General features: G+C 39.0%; 1 protein-coding gene across 4 annotated transcripts in view; it reads left to right on the forward strand.

The window, feature by feature from the left end:
* PGAP1 (GPI inositol-deacylase) overlaps positions 1-22,604 on the forward strand; it is a 202,261-nt gene that overhangs the window by 33,590 nt on the left and 146,067 nt on the right. For all 4 annotated transcript variants that reach the window (XR_011018454.1, XM_068228327.1, XM_068228328.1 and 1 more), the window contains exon 5: positions 12,095-12,268. Coding sequence is in view for 3 of the 4 variants with exons in the window: in XM_068228327.1 (XP_068084428.1) it covers positions 12,095-12,268 (174 nt within the window). In the remaining variant the exon portion in view is untranslated. The remainder of the gene's footprint in view (positions 1-12,094; positions 12,269-22,604) is intronic.

Below are 22,604 nucleotides of genomic sequence, written 5' to 3' on the forward strand. Positions count from 1 at the left end.
CTCTCCAGAAATGCCTTCTCTCTCACCACTGACTCCCATTCCCTCCTCTTCTCTCCACATCATCTCTCATTTGGTGTAGCCATCTCCTCCTAGGTCTCCCCAATTGCCTTCTTCCTTCAACCGTTCTTTCTAGGCATTCATATGGTGTTCTTGTGCCAGTCATTCACTTTACATATCCTTACCATGTTAGTCTTGAAGTCCTTAGCTTCTTTTCTATCGAGTCCACTTCCAGTTCCATTCTGATGTCATCGTTCCTTACATGGTTCTTTATTTTTTGGAGGGTAGTTCGTAGGAACTTCATTTCACATGCTTGCAATTTACTAACTTTTCTCTCTTTAAGTGTACATGTTTCTAGACTGTATGTGTGAATGGGCGCAAAGTATGACTTAAAAACAGTCATCTTAGTTCTCGTGGGCACTTGTTATTCTAAAGTAGATGTCTTATGAAGTTGTAGAAGTTGGAACTGCTAGCCAATCTGTTAACTATTTCTTTATCTGCAGTACCCTTGCTGGAAATCATACTCCCAAGGTATTTGAATACCTATACACGTTGAATGTTTTCACCTTTAAGCTTTATGTGCGCAGCCAGTATCTTTCCTACTCATTTTCGTTTTTCTCTTTATTTGTAGAGTTTAATTGGAGCAACATACTATTTTAACTATCAAGTTTTTATTCCATGTTGACAATGTATTATAACCATCATCTTTCTATTTGTCAGTAGTTTAGTTCCATTGTTATAATATCAATTTATGGTATAATTCTTGCCATAAGTAACGAAACATTTTCAGTTTCTTTCTCACATTTGTGGAGTAAAGATACCTCTTAGACACTGTGAGAGTTACTATGGTAATTGAGGATGGGCAAAGCATTTGTTATGTGTTAATGAGATTCATACAAAATTTGCATGTCTTAAATAAATTTTTAGAACTAATACAAATAAAGGCAAATTACTTAGCATCTTTGAAAGCATTTTTATACATTTAGATCAGAGGAATAATCCTAATTTCAATTTCAATGAAATTCCCCAGCTACCAGTGTTCTTTTTGAGTCATTAACATTAACCCCTTTTGTGGTACCAGAGTGGAAGCTATTGATAGAATATCAATATAGGCTATGGTATAATTCTTGTCATGAGTAACAAAATTTCTTATTTTATATTTGATAAAACTTCAGCTGTCGGCAGCCCTGAAGAGGGTTTTCCATGGTTTCCCATTTTCACACCAGGCAAATGCTGAGGCTGTACCTTAATGAAGGCCACGGCCGCTTCTTTCCAACTCCTAGGCCTTTCCTATCCCATCATCGCCATAAGAGCTATCCATGTCGGAGTGACGTAAGGCAGCTTGCAAAAAAAAAAAAAGATATTTCCACAGGTCCCAGGGTGAAGTAAGCAAAGTAAGCACATCTTACTAATCTGAGTTTGAATTACACAAGCCATTTACCTCTTGTTCAACTTTTCCAACAGGTTTAAATTCTTGTTCTTTTCTAATACATGGAGCAGCAAAAAAAAAAAAAGGATTACTTTATAAAAATTTGATTGGAAACAAACATCACTGTACTGAGACTACTTCCAATTGAGGAGGTTTTATGAAGTAAAAAACAAATATTAAACGTTTTTTTAAAATTTGCTTTACGTCACACTGACACAGATAGGTCTTATGGTGACACTGGGATAGGAAAGGGCTTGGAATGGGAAGGAAGCAACCATGGCCTTAATTAAGGTACAGCCCCAGCATTTGCCTGGTGTGAAAATGGGAAACCACAGGAAACCCTCTTCAGGGCTGCCAACAGCGGGGTTCGAAACCACTATGTCCCGGATGCAAGCTCACAGCTTCAACTATTTTATAGATAAGAGATCATAAATGCCACTCCAGGAGATGCTTTTCATTGCCATAAGACCCGGTGCAACACAAAGCCAAATTGTGAACAAATATTGAGCCGCTTTTCAGCCTTAAGTGCCTGGTGCCGAATTTATTGCACTCATGGGTAATAAACCTTTTTGTGGTACCAGAGTGGAAGCTATTGTTATAATATCAAGTTATGGTATAATACTTGCCATAAGTAACGAAACATTGTCAGTTTCTCTTTCACATTTGTGGAGTAAAGATACCACTTAGACACTGTGAGAGTTACTATGGTAATCGAGGATGGACGAAGCATATGTTATGCATTAATGAGATTCATGCATCATTTGGAAGTATCCAGCATCAGACAATACTATGAACTTGGTACTTATCAGAAAGACATGGATCAGGCCATCAGAGATCTACAACTGCCAGGGACGATTGGTTCCTGGCCGTTCAGGTTATGCGAGATTGCCACACTATTGCGATCCATGCCAGAAACTTTCTCAAGACAGTAAGAAATAATTTATTGAACACTGTATACAGTCTATATCAGCACATTTTATAAAATATTTAAAATCATAACCAGCTTTCGGAATCTTTATTCCATTCCATTTTCAACAGACAACAGATTTACCCATGGGGGGGGGGGGGTCTTTATGAGGTTTTTTAGCGAATGTTCATCTCAATAACTTTAAACTACCTATTTTAAATAGGCATGAAAAAGAAATAGGACTTTGGATCCATCATGTTGACGACATGGTAGTATTTTTAAACGGTAATCTCACTACTTCCAAAACATTTTTGAACATTTGCTCAATAATAACATTAAATTCACCATGAAGGTAAAAATTAAATTTTCTGCATCTCACCTTAATAAAAAATGAAAGTAAGGTAGAGTTTGAAATATTCAGGAAACTAAAGGGGCCCGTTCACAGTCGATCCGGTTGGTGAGCCAGTCCTTATATAAAATCCCCACCCCAAACCCGACTGGCTTGACCGTGACCATACACTGAGGAACCTATTGGCAGACCAGTCCGCCAGTCTGTATTGCAAATAGTATGTGCATTGCCTAGTTTTTGTTATGGCCCAACGAAAACATTCCAAAGTGGCTGTAGCTGTTGCAGCTTTATTGTGCTTTGATGAAGAAAAGAAGAAGAAACGTGTGTGGATGGAGGAATGGTTGAGAGATAAACCACGATTTTCACACGTCAGCCTATTAAGAACTCTGTGTGTACAAGAACCTGCAGATTATAAGAACTTTCTGCGTATGGACAGCGACAGCTTTTGCGAATTGTTGGAGTTGATTCGGCCAAACATAGAGAAACAGGAGACACACGTGAGAGATACCATCAGTGCTGAAAAGAAGTTTATTGTAACATTGCAATTTCTAGCGACAGGGAGAAGTTATCGCACTAACACATGGAAGGTATTGCGTGGCGCAAGGATGGGAAAGCTCCAGGACTCGCCTGGTACATTTCAATAAATTCTTCCCAGAACTGCTTATTCTCCTCAAAAGTCATTGTTATTTGAGGTAGGCGTAATTAACTCACACAGAAATAAAATTAAGCTACAGACAAAACCACAGCGAGCCGGTCAGGTAGTGGCCAAACACACACACACTGACGGGTTGGCAAACCGGTCAGGTTCGCCGGTTTAGCTGTCGAACCGCCAGCACGGACCCAACCTCGAGCCCAGCCCTCAAGAACACCTTCGAGCCAGTCAGTGCGACTAAGGTCACGAACCGGCTCGCCAACTGGCTCGACTGTGAATGGGCCCCTTAACACAATCAGTGACTACAACTAAAAATAAATCTAATCACCCAGCAACTCACAAGAGAGCATATGAATGGGTGCTCGCAAAAACGGGCTAACCAACAAATTTGAAAAAAAAAAATAGTTATGTGCTGCCATCAATTGTGGAAGGTTCAAAGTATCTTCTGTGAGTTGGACTAACATGAGGCAATCCTGTGTGATGAGATACAACGCTTTGAATTTTATGCTATTTTATTTAGGCCAGTTTTGTTATTGCAAAATCGGGCTAACAGACGTTTACGGAGGAGGTCGTAAAGATGGCGTTGCTGTATACGTAGGTTAGCAAACCTTATCACCATGTATTCTAGAGGCTGTGGGTGTTTCTTGTGTTTTTGTGCCAGATGAATGGAAGGATTTAGTAAAAAGAACTAGAGTAAGAAATCCATTTCAAGTAGTAAAAATGACAAGTGATAAGTTTGTGAGCACTCAACCTTTGCTAGAAAAATTAACCAAGAGAATGGTATCTGTAAATAAGCAAAGAGTACTAATTAGTAAAGTTTCAGGCATACTATTTATGAAAGATGTGCCATTTAAGTATTTTTAAAATATGTGTATGGTATTGTTGAGGAATATGATTGTATTGACCTTCACAGAAAGAACAGTAATGGTGGTCGGCCATCACTTGCTAGTGTTCAGCTGTTAGCAAAGTACAGTGTTACAAGGCCAATAAAGCCAGCAAAGCTTAAGGACTTGCTTGAGCCACTTGAATATGTCCCTGCAAGATATCACCAGTATTACAGAGAACTGACAGCTGGCAATGGCCAAGAGGTGACTGAGGAATCATTTTCCAATGCATTAGAATATGACCCATATGGCTGATCATTGTCCCATGAAGGAAAGCTACTGTATATCATATTTCAAAATAAGTCTGAAGCATCTTTATGTCTAAAAAACCCACGGCACTTATGCCCTTGGAAGGGCTCTGCCCTGCCCAGCGACCGCTACTCAGCCCGAAGGCCTGCAGATTACGAGGGGTCGTGTGGTCAGCACGACGCATCCTCTCGGCCGTTATTCTGGGTTTTCGAGACCCGGGCCGCCATCTCACCGTCAGATAGCTCCTCAATTCTAATCATGTAGGCTGAGTGGATCTCGAATCAGCCCTCAGATCGAGAGAAAAATCCCTGACCTGGCCGGAAATCGAAGCCGGGGCCTCCGGGTGAGAGGCAGGCACACTACCTCTACACCACGGGGGGCCAGCATCTTTATGTCTAGTTTACTGTATAAAACAACACCTTTTTTGTATTGTGTGATCATAAAATAAAGTTTGGTTACGAATCTAAGGTAAACTATTAACTATAGCTAGGTCAACACAGAAGTCAATTTTCTTCCATTTTTTATATTCCTATTTTTCCAAGCACTTTTCATTTTTAATACAGTTCCAATGTATGGTATTGATAATTTAAAGGTACTACATCAAGATAAAATAATGAAACAAATAATATTTTAATGGTATAATTTTTGTTCTTTGACATTTGCAAAAGTTGACTTATCTCTGTTCTGACAAAATGTTGGTTAGCCCGTTTTTGCGAGCACCCATTCATATAATAACTATATAAACAGAATATTAAAAATTCCTATGATTAAAGAAAAGAGAATCTCTCTTATCATTCCCTCAATTCTGAGGATCACGATCTCTGAGGAGGCTATTGATCAGTGTCTCCATCTCTTGCGGTCCTCGGCCAGACATGCTGCACCAAAGATGTTTAACTCTGGTATATTCTTGGAAATGTTCAACCATCAAGTGGGAACTCGTCCACATTGCCAGGAACATTTCCAAGAATGATCAGTGCTTGTATGCTGTCATTCTCTCATCGCATAGTGTGTCCAAAGGATTGTAAAACTCTTTGTTTACATATTGATGATAATCTGTTTCTGGGGTTGAGTTGGTTTATAATAGAACCATTGGTGCGAAATGCTGTCCAGGATATGCGTAACATTCTTTGCCAGCACCATATTTCGAAAGATTCGATTTCTTTCACGTCTGTAGCACAAACAGACAACAAAGAAAAGCTGAAAATACTCAGTTCCAAAAAATTAGGGAAACATGCTTTTGAATGTATGCCATGCTCCACAAAACAATACCTCTTACCCAGGTATATTAGCAACTAAACCATTATTCTTTACCATTGAAGTACACAAAAGAACATCAATGGATTCGCGTTCCATTTCAGAACACAAATGGAAATGTCCAAATAAAGGTGAAAAGAAAGTGATAACTGTCCTCCAGAGTGAATTTTTATCACAGTGGGAGAGCTTCAGTATGGTGTATGTCCTCCACGAGCATTTATCACAGTTTGGCACCTACGTGGCGTGCTCCGTATAAATCGATGGAGGTCATGTTGCGATATCAGGTCCCATTCTTCAATGAGAGCCTGTTCGAGGTCTTGGAGAGTCTATGGTGGAACAGGATGCCCACGAACACTTCTGTCAAGTCTATCCCACATATGTTCGATTGGATTAAGGTTGGGACACACTGCTGGCCATTCCATCTCTTAAATGTCCAGTTCTCGCAAGACAGCTCTGGTGATGCGCGCCATATGAGCCTGGGCATTGTCGTGCATGAGTACAAATTCAGGGCCAACTCCATATGCAGCAACCAACACATGCTGTAGCAGTATCTGCTTGATTTACCCTGCAGCGGTAAGATTACCACGGATGACGACAAGATCCATACGGCCATCATTACTGATGCCACCGCACACCATCACAGACCCTTGTCCGAGTCAGTTGCCTTCCTGGACAACATTTGGCATGTACTGCTCATCACAGTGTCTCCATACACATTGACATCCATCATGCTGTGTCAGTGGAAATCTGGACTTGTCTGTGAACAACACAGGTCTCCATTGACAAAGTTCCCAGTTGACGTGGGTATGGGCAAACAGAAGGCAAGCTGCGCGATGTTGCTCCATTAAATGGGGCACTCAAACAGGACACTTCTCTTAACCTGTTCCTTACTGTCTGGTCAGACACTGTGACTCCAGTGACCCTCCTGAGGTCTTGTTGCAGTTCTCTGGCAGTTGCTGAAGGACGACGCAACGCACAAATGGTCAGATGGCGGTCATCCTGTGGGGTTGTCATGCGTCCACGACCTTGTCCAGCCCTCCATGTGAACTGGCCTGCCTCGTTGTAGCAATTCCACAATTCCACAAGCGTTGAATAGCTGACGGAGAGACATTGAGGTCCACAGCAACACAACGAAAAGTCCATCCTTCCTGGATCAAAGTGACGGCCCTTGCAACGTGAACCTTGTTAAGATGTCTCTTGGGATGTGCTGGTTTATGTACAATATGCTCAAATGACCGCATTAGTCTGTGTACCTCACAACGACACACAGACGCACTGTTATTCACTTTGTTTTGAGGGGTCACCTGACAGATTAATGCATGGCTACGCCTACAGATGGTGTATAACTTCGATTTGACATACCCTGAGTAGCTAAGGTCTGCTGTACGACCATTGGAACCCCATCTACCAAATTAACGTTCACATAGTAGATGTTGCAGATCATGTTCACCTAATTTTTTTGAACTGTGTACCAGAGTGGATACTACTACTCGCATTTTCATTGGTAATAAGATAGAGTAATCCTTCCATAAATGGGACAAATTCGTCCTTACATTTTTTACCATGGCTGTTCTTCTCTTAATCTCAGGAGCACAGCTACCTGAACTGGAAATGAGTGAACCAAGATATGGCATTTCTGAGACATTATGCAATTTCTTGAAGATATCTGTGCTGGCTAATTTCTCGGCTCTACCAACAATCATTATTTTGGTCTTGTTCGTGCTAATTTGTAGTCCCATTTGAGCACTGACAGATTTGAACCGAGAAATGAGTTCTGCCTTCTCATCAGTAGCAATGAGTGCAGTATCATGTACATAATGGAGGTTGGATATCTTTATACCACCAACAGGAAACCTGCTATCCCATTCCTCAAGTGGAGCTCTCATTATGTACTCGTCATAGACATTGGAGAACATGGATGATATTATAGTATACAGCCCTGCTGGGCACCTTTGTGGATCTTAAAATTCTCATTTATTTTAACCATGCTGAGTTGGCTTTGTACATATGGTCTGGGCTGGTATCAGCTTTGAGGCTCAAATAGAGTTTGTCGTCATAGATGTGCTCTGAATGCACTCCAATACACTGAGGTGTTAACGGGCGAGTAATTCCTTGTATTCCATTTGTCGGCATAAACGTCAGATTGCTGTACGACAATGCCTGCACAATTGTTAACGACAATGACGTACATGTTTCAATTGTTAACGACAATGATGTACTGTACATGTTTTTTGTATTAGTGAAACTTGGCTAAGGCCTACTATCCCTTCCGCCATGGTAAATATTAATAATTACGAACTCGTCCGCTGGGATAGAACGGGCGGTAGGAAAGATGGTGGTGTAGCCCTTTATTTCAGAAATGACTTGAGAGGTAGAGTAATATGCACATCACAAAATGCCACTCAACCGGGACCAGAGTTCATGTTCGTGGAGATCACCGTTAAAGGGACGAAAGTCCTCTTCGCCGTAGTTTATAAACCTCCAGATATAGTGAACATGACTGAGTTGGAAGCTTGTTTATTCAACCTAGTACCAACTTACGAACATATCGTACTATTAGGAGACTTAAATATAAACTTAAAGGATCAGCTCAGAAGGACAAACTACTTGATATACTATTTTCCTGTAACCTTACGATTCTCCCATTAAATCCTACCAACCATATACTTCACACTCACTAATCGATCTAATCGTAACAAACAATCCCCAGAAAGCCTTAAATCACAGCCAAATTCCTGTTCTATCGATCTCAACACACGACCTAGTATATTTATCCTATTCTCTTCGCATACCCAAATACAAACCTAAGTTCACCACTTGTAGGAATATAAGATATATTAATTTAAATCAACTGAAGTATGAAGCCTTCAACCTACCCTGGAATGATATTCTACTACTAGACGATATTGACGCAAAAATAGACAAACTAAATTCTCTCATTACTAGTCTATACGACATACACGCTCCCAAACGACAAGTGAAAGTGAGTCGCCCCCCTGCCCATGGTTAAATGATGAAATTAAGAATTTGATGGCTCGCCGTTATTCATGGTTCCGACGGTACAACGTACCCGTAACGAATCCGATTTTGAAAACTATCGGGTACTTAGGAACAGAATTAAGCAAGAAATCAGTAATTTAAGTACTTAAACTGTCTTTCAGGTAAACTGAATGCCAGGAATTCCTGGAAAGAACTACGCTCTCTTGGTATTGTAAAAGGCCAACAACAGCAACGTGAAACTACTGTTCTCCTAGACGAGCTTACTACATATTTCTCTGAAGAACGAATCGCGTTTAAACCAATCAATCAGGCAGAATTAAATACGAATCAACCAGCCATCCCTCCACTTAACCGTCCTCAATTTTCATTCCAAGAGGTCACTAGCAACCAAATTAAAAAAGTACTGTACTCTATTAAATCTAAAGCAGTAGGAGTAGATTACATCCCTATACATTTCATACATAATATAATAGGCACTATCCTCCCGATTATCACACATATATTCAATTACTGTCTGAGAAATGGAACTTTCCCTGCACTCTGGAAACAAGCTAATGTCATCCCAGTGCCCAAAGTAAACGATCCTAAACTGACCTCTGACTATTGCCCAGTTTCTATTCTTCCAGCGCTTTCTAAGGCTTTGGAAAGACTGGTGTACAAGCAAGTATTGAAATATTTAAATAACTATTCTCTCCTTGACCCATTACAATCGGGCTTTAAGAAAGGGTACAGCACTGCCACTGCTCTCCTTAAAGTGACAGAAGACATCAGACTAGCTATTGAACAACGACAACTTACAGTACTAATGCTACTGGATTTCAGTGCTGCATTTGATACAATAGACTTACAGCTACTAATTAAGAAAATGGAATCTTACTTGTTTGACCCTTTAGTACTGAAGATTTTACGTCATATTTGAAAGATCGGAGGCAGCGCGTGATAACTCGCGAAAGAAATTCAGAATGGCGTACAAGGAAAGTTGGCACGCCACAAGGTAGTATTTTAGGACCGTTGCTCTTTACATTGTATATCAATGACATTTCATCTTCTCTAAAAACATGTAATTATCACCTATATGCTGATGATCTCCAAATTTATTACCATTGCAGCTTAAGCGAATTACCGAACGTAGTAAAATGCATAAATGATGACATGAAAAAACTTAGTGAATATGCTCTCGCAAACAGACTTCTCATAAATCCATCAAAATCGCAAGCTATCATGTCGGTTCCCAGAAGCTCCTACACAAGATCAACGATTCGATCATTCCTCCTTTTCAAATAAATATTAGCACAATTCCGTACAGTAAAACAGTGAGAAATCTTGGGGTGACTATGACTGAAACTCTAAATTGGACATAACATATCAAAAATGTAAGTCAGAAGGTGTTTGCTACTCTACACCCACTGAAATTAAATAAAGATATTATACCACTAAACATGCGGCAAAGATTAACACAGACCCTAATTCTTCCTATCCTTGACTACTGTGATGTTATCTTGGTAGACGCTACTAAAGAACAAACTAGGAAACTGCAGCATATTATGATTTGTTGCCTTAGATTCATTTTTAACCTAAGATATGATGTGTATATTACTCCTTATTATCAAGCACTGCACTGGTTAAAACCTGATAAGAGACATGAATATCATATACTTGTCTTAATACACAAACTCCTGCATAGTAACTCCCCCCAGTATATTTCATCTAAACTTCACTTCCTCTCTTCCTTCCATAATCGTAACACTCGCTCGGGCTCCACTTTAGCTATTCCTCTTCACCACTCTTCTGTGTATAATAAATCTTTCATTGTAACCGGTTCCAGGCTTTGGAATTCCCTACCAGTAAGTGTCAGGGGCATTGACTCCTTCCTCAAATTTAAAATATCTTGCCGAGACTTCCTGTTGAGAGTTACCGATTGAAGTGTGTATTGGTGTGTATTGTGTGCGTGTGATTGGTAATTGTAAAATTAAAAATTGTTTCTGTTAGTTTCATATAATGTAAACGTAAGGGTAGTTGATAAGTGTGTACATTGTAAGTGTGTGTGCAAGTGTCTGTGTGAGATAGAAAAGAGGACTGAAGTAACAAGCTAATAAGCTGCATATTTTGTGGGTGTGTAACTTAAGCTTAATTTAGGAAATAGTATAAGTAGTGTAATTAGTAATAGGCAACCTTAATATTATTTGTTGTATTGTGGTTAAGTGTAAGAGAGGGCCGTGTGCCCTAACTTCGCCACATGAAAGAAGCCATAATAAATAAAAATAAATAAAAATGTCACTGGTTACCTAAAATGCCTACTTTTTATTTCATTGATGATAAGACATCTTACCTTTGCTTTCACTCCTGCTTCCACCGAGTGAGTTGACCGTACGATTAGGGGCAAGCTGCTGTGAGCTTGCATTCGGGAGATATTGGGTTTGAACTCCACTGTCGACAGTCCTGAAGCTGGTTTTCCATTATCACACAAGTCAAATGCTGGGGCTGTACCTTAATTAAGGCCACGGCCACTTCCTTCCCTCTCCTTTTCTATCCCATCATCGCCATAAGACCTATCTGTGTCGGTGTGATGCAAAGCAACTTGTGAACTACTGCAACCTAAGAGATATGTTAACACATCTATTGCTTCCAATATCTCTAACTGATACTGCTCAGCACCAAAATGCTACTTCTCTATAATGACTGGCAAAAATAGTGGATCATTCCAAATTTTTTGAAAAATGTTGTATTTATTTTCCTAAAACTTTTTTTATTGATTACATGACATATTGCATTGACTGTGCCCTGTGTACATTATTCTTATTGTCACACATCATTGTTGAGTTCTCTTTTACAATAGCTTACGACATTGTTCATAGAGTTGCGAATTTTTCCAGTGACGCACCAGCCCGCCTCAGAAATAGGTTCACTTTTATAGCAAAATATCACAAATTGTTCAACATTTTCCATATATCATGAGTGAGGAGGCACTGCCATTGGCTGAAATTTATTAAATATGATGTCGCTCCTGGATTTCAACACAGGTAGATTTCATTTCCAACTACTGAACAGTAAACACTTTTTTTGCCATAGGTCATTGTTCTGATGCTAACCAGGAGAGGACACATTCCCTTTGAGAGGCTTTATACTACGCACTTCTGACATGTTAGACTATTGGGTTTTGTCACTACCTAGGACATGTGCAGAACAGTAATTGATATAAATGCATTGGAGTGTTTAGTCAAGAGTTGGTAAACATGTAAAGAAGTAAGGAAAGGCACTAGGAAGGAAAGAACATTGTCATGTGTGGCACACACTACTAATCTTGGCTAAGTGGGAATTGTATACCTTTGCCAGAGTAACAAATTTAATATATAATGTACATTCAATTTTCTAGACTCCCAGTATTCCAACTGTGTGGCTCTCTACTGACCATCTCTGCAGCATGTGGTGCAAAGAACTAGTCCTCGTCATTGTTCGATCGTTGTTTGACATTGTTGATGGGAAGACAAAACAAGTGACAAATGATATTCAAGAAAGGAAAACTGTGTTTCAGTACCACCTCTTGACGGTATGTATTTTACATATCCAATGTCAATATTATTTATAATTTATTTTGTACTAATAAGTGGATGTTGAAATACAGCGATGTTTAAAGTTAAATATAAAATTGAAAATAGACGTGAATTAATGAGGCCTTCCAGACAACTTTAGATACATAAAAAATTTGTACCAGAGAACCTGATAACCTCCAAGATCTCTAGAAACATTCCAAAACCCCCTAACGGCATCAAGCTGGAGGCAGGGGTTTTGAAATTGGGGCTCAGAAGCAAAACAGCACAAGTATGCAAGCATAAGACTTTTTTTTTTCCACCCAGTGGGAGTAATTTTTTATCTTTAAGAGAATAGAATATACCGAGTGGTTCACCAGCTCCTTATTTTTACGGAGGTAGGTAACCCAACTAATGCGTATATCATAGTTATCCGAAAAACATTACTACCTGCTCCGTTATGGCCTTAGTACAACTATACCGTTTATATAATGTCCGCGAATATGGTAGAAACCATTAGTGGCAGTGTTGTTTCTATTACTTGAACTATAATGAATGTGCAAAACGATCACAGCCACCATTAGTGGCAGTGTTGTTTCTATTACTTAAACTATAATGAATGTGCAAAACGATCACAGCTGCGAATAACTCTACCTTACATTTGGACAGGAAGTGTCTATAGGGGCTACAATGTGCTAGCTATGCACAACGGCTCGCGGTAGCTAAGGTGGCTAAATCACACATCCCTGCTATTGTTATCACACAAGCTGTCTGGTAGTAGGTTCAGTTCACAGGCTGGTACACTTTCTTTTTATTAACGCCATTTACAGTGACTGTAATATGGCCACGTCATCCTGTTCCAAAGAGTGAATTTTTATTTGGTCCTGAAAAGGACCTTTTTTATCTGATGTTACTTAGCCAGGTTGGACTACAACATGATGGTCCGTAGGTAGAAAGTAGGGTACCCTGCATATTCAGTATAACAAGTGTTCGAAATGTTGACCACCTTGGTTGACGTAGATTTCAGCACGACATTTTAAAGACAACCTTGCACGTTCTAACACGTCAGGTGTAACAGCTTGGCATGCCTCGGTGTTATGGGATATAAATTTTATATTGATTGGTCCGTTTTGAACTGAGATTACATTAAAAGTTAATTATATTCTATTGGCTCCACCTTTTCAATACAATATGTTCTGTAATATGAGTTACATTACAAGTTGTTGATACATGGTATTAGTTTTGATTCCAAATCTGAGTCATTATCAATGGCACAAACTATACAAGGCATTAAAAAGTCCAAAAACAATGTACAAGCACATAACATAAAACATGTGAGGATTAAACTGATCACTTGAAAAGGTTGAAATTGCCTGTGAGGAATGGTCACAGTGTTAAAACTTGGCCGTGCATATAATACATTAGAATGGGGCACTTGAAAGCCATTAAAGTGTTTTTAGGTAATTATTCTTGATGTTGAATTGAATTCAATCAACATTATGATAAATAACATATGTGGAATGCAATTGCGCACAGAATATGGTTAAAATTCAATGATGCCGCTGGTGTTGAAGTGCTTCTTGCGGTGACGAAGGTTGCATATGAATGTCAAACTGGTTCTAAGTCATAGGTAGTAAGAGTTCACAGTTCAATGCGGAGCATTCGTACTTTACGCGTAGAACCTCGGCATTTTGCCAAGCAGAGTAACGATGTAGAATCACACAGTCCCACACCTGGTCCGCGCACAAGACGGCTGGGGCGACACGAAGATACTGATTTACAATACCAATTATAAATGGTCCGTTATTGGACATTATAAATTTTCCAGTGAACTCATTCCTGGTTGCCAGCTTTTCGCCCTCATGTGCTAGGATGGGCTCATCAGTCGGTACCTAGCACACCCACCAAGGCGCTGGCTATTGCCGTGGAGGCCACTGTGTAGGCTACTTGGAGCCACCGGCAGTGCCAATGCACTATGAGAGACTTTGTCTCTTTACCAAAAATTGATGCCTGCTTGGCTATCAGATGATATATATGTTGATTCCCATAGGGAATCTGAAATATTTGTTCCGAATGAGTAAATCTATATATATATATAAAGGAACTTGTCCTGACTGACTGACTGACTGATTCATCATCGCCGAGCCAAAACTACTGGACGTAAAGAAATGAAATTTTGGGCATAGATTCATATTAAGATATAGGTGCTCGCTAAGAAAGGATTTTTGGATATTCCTTTGGTAAGGGGGTGAAAAGGGAGTTGAAATTTTAAAATGAGTGTATCTATATCTCAAAACTTTGAAAGTTTACAGATGTAAAAATTGGTATTAAGAATTTCCTTTAAAAATAAAAATTGGTATTAAGAATTTCCTTTAAAAATAAGGAAACACGTATTTTTTTGTTTTCAGAAAATCCCAATAGGAGGGGTGAAAAACGGTGAAAAAGAGGTTGAATGCCTTTAATCAGAATACCGGTACTTATATCTCAGAAACTGAAGATATTACAGACCTGAAAATTGGTACTTTTGATCTCTTTTAAAAATAAAGAAATACGTATTTTTTTGATTTTGGAAAATCCAATTAATGGGAGGGTGAAAAGGGGGGTGAATTTTTAAAAACAGTGCATCTATATCTCAAAACTTTTAAAGTTTACAGATGTAAAAACAGGTATTTAGAATCTTCATTAAAAATAAAGAAACACATTTTTTTTTTTTTTTTTTTTTTTTGGAAAATCCCAATAGGAGGGGTGAAAAGGGGTGAAAAATGGATTGAATGCCTTTAATGAGGATACTTATATCTCAGAAACTGAAGATATTACAGACCTGAAAATTGGTATTTTTTATCTCTTTCAAAAATAAAGAAACACGTATTTTTTTTGTTTTTGGAAAGTCCAATTAATGGGGGTGAAAAGGGGGGTGAATTTTGAAAATGAGTGCATCTATATCTCATAACTTTTAAAGTTTACAGATGTAAAAAAAGGTATTTAGAATCTTCATTAAAAATAAAGAAGCATGTATTTTTTGTTTTTGGAAAATCCAATTAATGGGGGGTGAAATGAGGGTGAATTTTTAAAATGAGTATATCTATATCTCAAAACTTTTAAAGTTTATAGATGTAAAAATTGGTATTTAGAATCTCCTTAAAAATAAAGAAACACGTATTTTTTGTTTTTGGAAAATTCCAATAGGAAGGGTGGAAAAGGGTGAAAATGGGTTGAATGACTTTAATGAGGCTACTTATATTTCAGAACCTGAAAATTGGTGTTTGGGATCTCCTTTAAAAATAAAGAAACACGTATTTTTTGTTTTTGGAAAATCCAATTAATGGAGGGGGGTAAAAAAGGGATGAATTTTTAATATGAGTGTATCTATATCTCAAAACTTTTAAAGTTTATAGATGTAAAAATTGGTATTTAGAATCTCCTTTAAAAATAAAGAAACATGTATTTTTTTGTTTTTGGAAAATCCCAATGGGAAGGGTGGAAAAGGGGGAAAAGGGGGTTGAATGCCTTTAATGAGGCTACTTATATTTCAAACCTGAAGATATTACAGACCTGAAAATTGGTATTTGGGATCTACTTTAAAAATAAAGAAGCAGGTATTTTTTTCGTTTCTGGAAAATCCAAATAATGAGGGTTGAAAAGGGGGGTGAATTTTTAAAATGAGTGTGTCTACATCTTAAAACTTTAAAAGTTTAAAATTGTACAAATTGGTATTTAGAAACTCCTTTAAAAATAAAGGAACATGTATTTTTTGTTTTCTGTAAATCCCAATAGGAGGGGTGTAAAAGGGTTGAATCCCTTTATGAGGATACATATATCTCAGAAACTGAAGATATTACAGATCTGAAAATTTGTATATGGGATCTCCTTTAAAAATAAAGAAACACGTATTTTTTGTTTTTGGAAAATCCAGTTAATGGCGGTTAAACTGGAGTGACAAATTGGGGTGAATTTTTTGAAAGACTATATCTACAGAATATCTGAGAAAGGTAAAATGTTACAGACGTAAAAAGTGGGTATTTGTAATTTCCTGTAAATGTAAAGAAACATAGGTGGTTTGTTTGTGGAAACTCCCCTTAAGGGGAAATAAAAAGGGGTGAAATTTTAAAATGAGAATTTCTACAATATATATCAAAAAACTTAACAAGAAGTGAAAATGGTATTTTTATCTCTATTAAAAACAAAGAAACGTGTATTTTTAGTTTTCGGAAATACCACTTGGGTGGAAGGGCGGGGGTGTGTAAAAATGACTGAAAATGGTGTCGATTTCTTTTAATTGGGCTACTGATATCTCAAAAATGAAGATGTTACAGACATGAAATTTGATATTTGGAATCTTCTTTAAAAGTAAAGAAACACGTATTTTCGGAAAATCCAATGTGTGTGTGTGTGTGTGTGTGTGTGTGTGTGTGTGTGCGTGTGTGCGTGTGTGCGTGTGTGTGTGTGTGTGTGTGTGTGAATTGAAAAATTAATTGACTTAATTGTATGAGAATACGTACATCTAATAAAAACTAAAGTTGTTACAGACATGAAAATTGGTATTTGGCTCTCCTTTTAAAACAAAGAAAAATGCATTTTGAAGGGGAAACCATCTTGGGCAGCAGGAGTGAAGAGTTGAATTCCTTTCATGAGGACACACAAATCAAAAACTGAAGAAGTTAAGAGTCGTGATAGTTGGTATTTAGAAGATCATTTACTATTAAAGAAACAAGTATTTTTTGCTAGAAAATTCACCTGCGGGGGGGGGGGGGGGGGGTGAAAGGAAGTGAAAAAAGGTGAATTATATTTATGGGGATACTTATATCTCAAAACTGAAGGTAATAGACGTGAACATTGGTGTTTGGAATCTCCTTTAAACATAAAGAAACACGCCTTCTTTTAATTTTTCTTTGTGGGGGGGGGGGGGGTAAATAAACTTAATGGCGGTGGTGTGTAAAAGGAGGTGAGACCAATTGATTTTACAGTTGATAATGTACTTATAAGGAGCCTCTGTTGCTCACTCGGCAGCGCGCCGGCCTCTCACAGCTGGGTTCCGTCGTTCAAATTCCGATCACTCCATGTGATATTCGTGCTGGACAAATTGGAGACGGGACAGGTTTTCTCCGGATACTCTGGTTTTCCCTGTCATCATTCATTCCAGCAACACTGTCCAATATTTAATTTCATTTGTCATTCATTGCTCATTGCCCCAGAGGAGTGCTTCGGCAGCCAGCACAATTCCTATTGTCGCCGCGAGATGGGGCTTTATTAATTCCATTCCTGACCCTGTCGAATGACTGGAAACAGGCTGTAGATTTTCGATGTACTTATTCTGATCATAAACCGATCATTTTTAATCTTTCCTGGGTTCGATTTCAACAGCCATCTTTTCCTTCGGAGAACATTCTTAGATTACAGTAGACTCTCCTGGCATATAAATAAACATTTAAACACATTCGAAATAAACAACAGGAATGAGATTGACCGTCAAATTATTCACCTCTATAATACGGTCAATAATGCACAGAAGTATGTCATTAGTATCGCCAGAAATCTTGCACACTTGCCTACGCGCAACAATGGTGCTGGTCACATTGTCAAAAATGACAATGGTAGCAGATGAAATTTACCGCCAAGTAGTGGTTTTGCATCTTGCTGTGGGGTCCAGAACATCTAATAATAATAATAATAATAATAATAATAATGTTTTGGACCTTCGTCAAATGTGCGGACCGCGCTGGAAACGGGTCCTGGCCTGGTAAGGACTACGAACACAGTCAAGCCACGGGTTCAGTACCGCCAAGGCACCCAAGACGACACCACGCTGGATCTCCTTCCGGATTTGAACCATACTAAAAATGCTTATAGGAAAAGGCGGCAAAGATTTAGGGACCGAACTGACCGCGTGGAATACCTGAACCTACCTCGGGAAGTACGAAATCGATTGCTGGAAAGAAAGATTGAAAAATGTGAGGAACTTTGCCGTAATCTCTCAGAAAACGAGTCAGATCGCAAATTTTGGCGGATTCTCTCAGAAAACGAGTCAGATCGCGAATTTGTGAGGTTTATATATAAAACGTTAAGCATTTAATTATAAATTTCAGTATAATACCGTAGCGAAGCACGGGTATCTTGCTAGTTTATAATACCAATATGCTGTAAATGGTCCGTTCTTGGACATTATAAATTTTTACCAACCTCGTGGCCCTCTTTTATACATGGAGGTCGGACCACAGACTTCAAAATTCATATAACTCCAACTTCTAATTACTCGGCTGTCTTGCCGCTGAACTTCTTGAAACTTGGTACATCACCATATTTAATACTGGGCTACATGATGGTGTAGTCAGAAATTTGATGTCTTGTTTCATTCAAGAGATAGTGACATAGAACATATAGAAGGTTCTATTGTGACGTCATTTGTCCTTGGCAAGCTCAGAGCAGCGAGCAGCCACATGACTCGCCATCATATGAGTTGCCTGTGCATACAGCGATAGTTTCACATCACCTAGACGGGTGTTAGCTCGCGTTGTCTCAGAAATACTTTGGGCGGAGAATGTCGGCACGCCATTCCCGTTTCAGTATGCAGGAAGTTCCTGCAGTCTTTTGGAAAACATTGAAATTCTGGAAGCAAGTCGACGTGAACGAAATGATTTCTACTTTCTAAACCGCTGTTTGTTCCATAAATGATTGTACTTTTTATTTTCACAATACACACTTGATAGCTGCATTTGCAAGTGGTTTATCAACTGTAGGCCTGTTTTAACAACTAAACATTGCACTGTACTCTGCAATATAGGTTCGAAGACATGACTGTGTTATGTAGCCTGCCGGTTTATCTGTTTGTGTATTAGGAACCAAATGGAGAGAGCATAGTGTAACCGTTTTATCTATAACATCAATCAGAAGGCCAAACTGTATGTGTATGGGAGCTATAACGTAAACAGGATGTTATTCAATTGAACATGTATGCGACGAAAAGATATACATATTTAAAAGAGAGTATGACAGTTTAATTGTTCAGGTGATACCAGTTTTATATTTCAGTCCTTTAAAGATTAGTTGCTAAATACGTAGCCACCTTTTTTTTTCTCTGTATGCTCAAGTTAACTTACTCTTTATTCTGCACTGGGATGAGTGGCTCAGATGATTGAGGCACTGGCCTTCTGACCCCAACTTGACAGGTTTGATCCTGACTCAGTCCGGTGGTATTTGGAGGTCCTCAGATATGTCAGCCTCATGCCAGTAGATTTCCTGGCATGTAAAAGAAATCATACGGGACTAAATTCTGGCACCTCGGCATCTCTGAAACACATAAAAGTAGTTAGTGGGATGTAAAAACCAATATCGTTATTATTTTCCGTCCTACAAGATATAATATTATACACTGATGGAGAAGTACAAACTGTCTGGTATTTGCGGATGATTTAGGTCTCTTAGCTCTTGACTTGGAAGAAGTTCATGCCCAGATCACCAGTCTCCAAAAGATCGCCCTAAAAATAGGATTACAAATATCCTTCGAGAAAACTGAGTCTTCATAAATGATCAAAACTTTAAAGTAGTTCTACAATATTTAAATATCTTGGAGATATCAGTAGGGGCTGCCTAGCCGAGGCGGTAAAGGCGTGCTCGGTTCGCCCGGAAGGACTTGGATTCGAATCCCCGTCAGGAAGTCGTAAAATTTAAGAAACAAGATTTCCACTTCCGGAGGTGCATATGGCCCTGAGGTTCACTCAGCCTACACCAAAAATGAGTACCAGGTTAATTCCTGGGGGCAAAGGCAGCCGGGCGTAGAGCTAACCACTCTACCCCATCAAGTGCCGAGGTTAACAATGGTGGAAGCCTTTACCTTTCACTGCTCCTGGGGCTTTCATGGCCTGTACGGAGGTGACTTTGCTTTTTTTTTTTTTTTTTTTTTTTTGAGATATCATTACACACAACTTAAACAAGATAAATAGAACTAACCAAAAGAAAAAACCCAATTTCTAACCTGGTCAATATATAATAAGGAATGTCTGTCAATAGACACTAAAATCCAACACTATAAAACTGCAACTCTCCTGGAAGCCAGTTACGCTTGTGAAACCCTCTTCCAAATTAAAAATGAAAGAAAAACTGATCATCTGCTCAAAACTGAAAAAAGAATCATCAGAACTTGCATAAATAAAAAATACCAGGTTGAAGGAGTCTGGAGAATCCTTCCTAATGAAACTGTCTATCAAGAGATTGACCCAATCACTAGCACCATGAAGAAGAAAAGAATCTCTTGTATTACTTCCACATCTTGCGACTGCCAGAAAGCCGAATTTTATGGCAGCTAGTGATGAGAAATCTTGGAAAGAAGACTGGAGAACAATGGATCCACAAAATTGAGCAAGATCTTGAAAGAAGTTGGACTTGAGTTAGCAGGTGCAGAGAACAAAAATAAAATTAACACCCTTCTTAAGACTCATAAATTTTCAGCAGAAACGACACATAGAAGTATTTCAATTTAAGATGAATTGAGAAAATTACAATTGGAACAAATGAAAAAGTACTGGGCAGATCACAAGAACCAAACATTCCAACCTTCAAAGGGAAGATGAATGTGGAATGATTCAAGTGGTCCACTGTGGCCAATAAAATTGATGATAATACATCGATGAGCAATTGAATGAGATATTGTTATCGATTTGGCAAAATGGTGTCGGGCTCAATAGTATGGTGTAGCACGTGACTGGAATGTCATCAGACTTCGTACTGGCCATGTGAGTAATAGTTGACCCACAGGATTGCAGGCAGATTATCGATGCAAGGCATATGAGTCATTCTGTCTCTGAAGTCATGCAGGCATTGGGCTTTCCATGAGCCACGATGTCAAGAGTGTTCCAGGAGTACGTGGATTCGGGGAATACTGTCACCACCATGGTCAAGTGCCATGGAGTAAACATGTTTATGATGAAAGTCACATCGGCTAGCTCAAATGGTAAGAGGCGACAGATAGGCCTAGAGGGCAACAGATCACTAGTGAATTCAGTGTTGGAGAACAATGAGGTGTGAGCAACTATGTTATCCAGAACCATCTCCTCACAATAATTTACAAGATTCATCATTCCACAGGGGCAATTCTGCTCACTGCACGTCAGAAGGTACAATGACTGACATGGGCAAAAGAACACTGCCTTTATACTTCCAAAGTATGGAAAAAAAAAAAATCACCTGGTCTATTGAATTGAGGTACTGGTTGGTACGCAACATTGGTAGTGTACAAGTGCTTCACCCAATACGAGACAATGGGTCCCTCTTTTGCCAGTAGGCTACAGCTCAGCTGGTGGTGGCAATATCCTCGTATGAGGAGTATTCACGTGGAAGGAAATGGGAGCCCTGGTATATCTGACAACATCCCTTGCTGGCAAACATCACAGAAACCTGCTGTCTGATCGTGTCTGCTCATTTGTTCACTTCCAGCACCCTACAGAAAACCTTTTCCAGCAGCAAGACGATGCACAAGTCCATCGCTCCTGAACTGTGGCCGATTGGTTCAGTGGACATTTCACAGACAAGAGGATGTTTGCCTAGGGTGCTACACACTACTAGCCAGGTATTTCTCATTCAATTGCTCATCAGTGTAGTTTGTAATGGTGTAATTTTCATCATACAAGCATGTTTTAACTGCATGTTATCACAAGAAGGCCTGATAATCTTGTCAGGTAAAATAAAACATTACCAAACTAAACTGTTGCCCTATTATTGGTGGGGGGGTAAATATTTAGTCATTATTCATGTTGGTTCAGTATATGAAAGATGGCATGCTGTGATCTGGTAGTTTTTATTATGGGCCATCTTCTATAGAAATGTCCATATCTGCAACAAAGTTATACCCATGCCTTTGGTATGTGAACCTTCTTTTTATCAGAATAACCATCCAAACACACTGGCAAAATTTATCAGGTATGTTTCATAACACCCTTTATTAACCCTTTCCGCTCATGTGTCGACCTGAGGTCGACAGCCGTCATTTAGCGTTATAGCTCGTGTGTCGACCCTGAGTCGACACAATGTTTCACCGTTCGTTGCTAGGTCACCTAGGATGCCAGGGCTTTAGCACTTCGTTTCGTAAGTGCTGGTCCCTTCCGGAATCCGAAAGAAACAGAATAGGTGTGTTTTAGTTTCTCTTTGCTTGGCAAAATTGCTCCGACTCCTTGACAATGGAAAGCAGTTGCGTGAAGCAACATGGCGGTGCACAGCCTGACCGAAGCAGAGATTCCTGAGTCACTTTCGGCTGATTTTGATGATAGTGACCAAGAAAGTGATAACAATTTTGAATCTGGCCATGAAAGTGATATATCCATTAGTGATTCAAGAAATCATGGAGGATGTGATAGTATTGTGACTCGT

The sequence above is a fragment of the Anabrus simplex genome, chromosome 6 (assembly GCF_040414725.1).
Source record: "Anabrus simplex isolate iqAnaSimp1 chromosome 6, ASM4041472v1, whole genome shotgun sequence".
Lineage (NCBI taxonomy): Eukaryota > Metazoa > Arthropoda > Insecta > Orthoptera > Tettigoniidae > Anabrus > Anabrus simplex.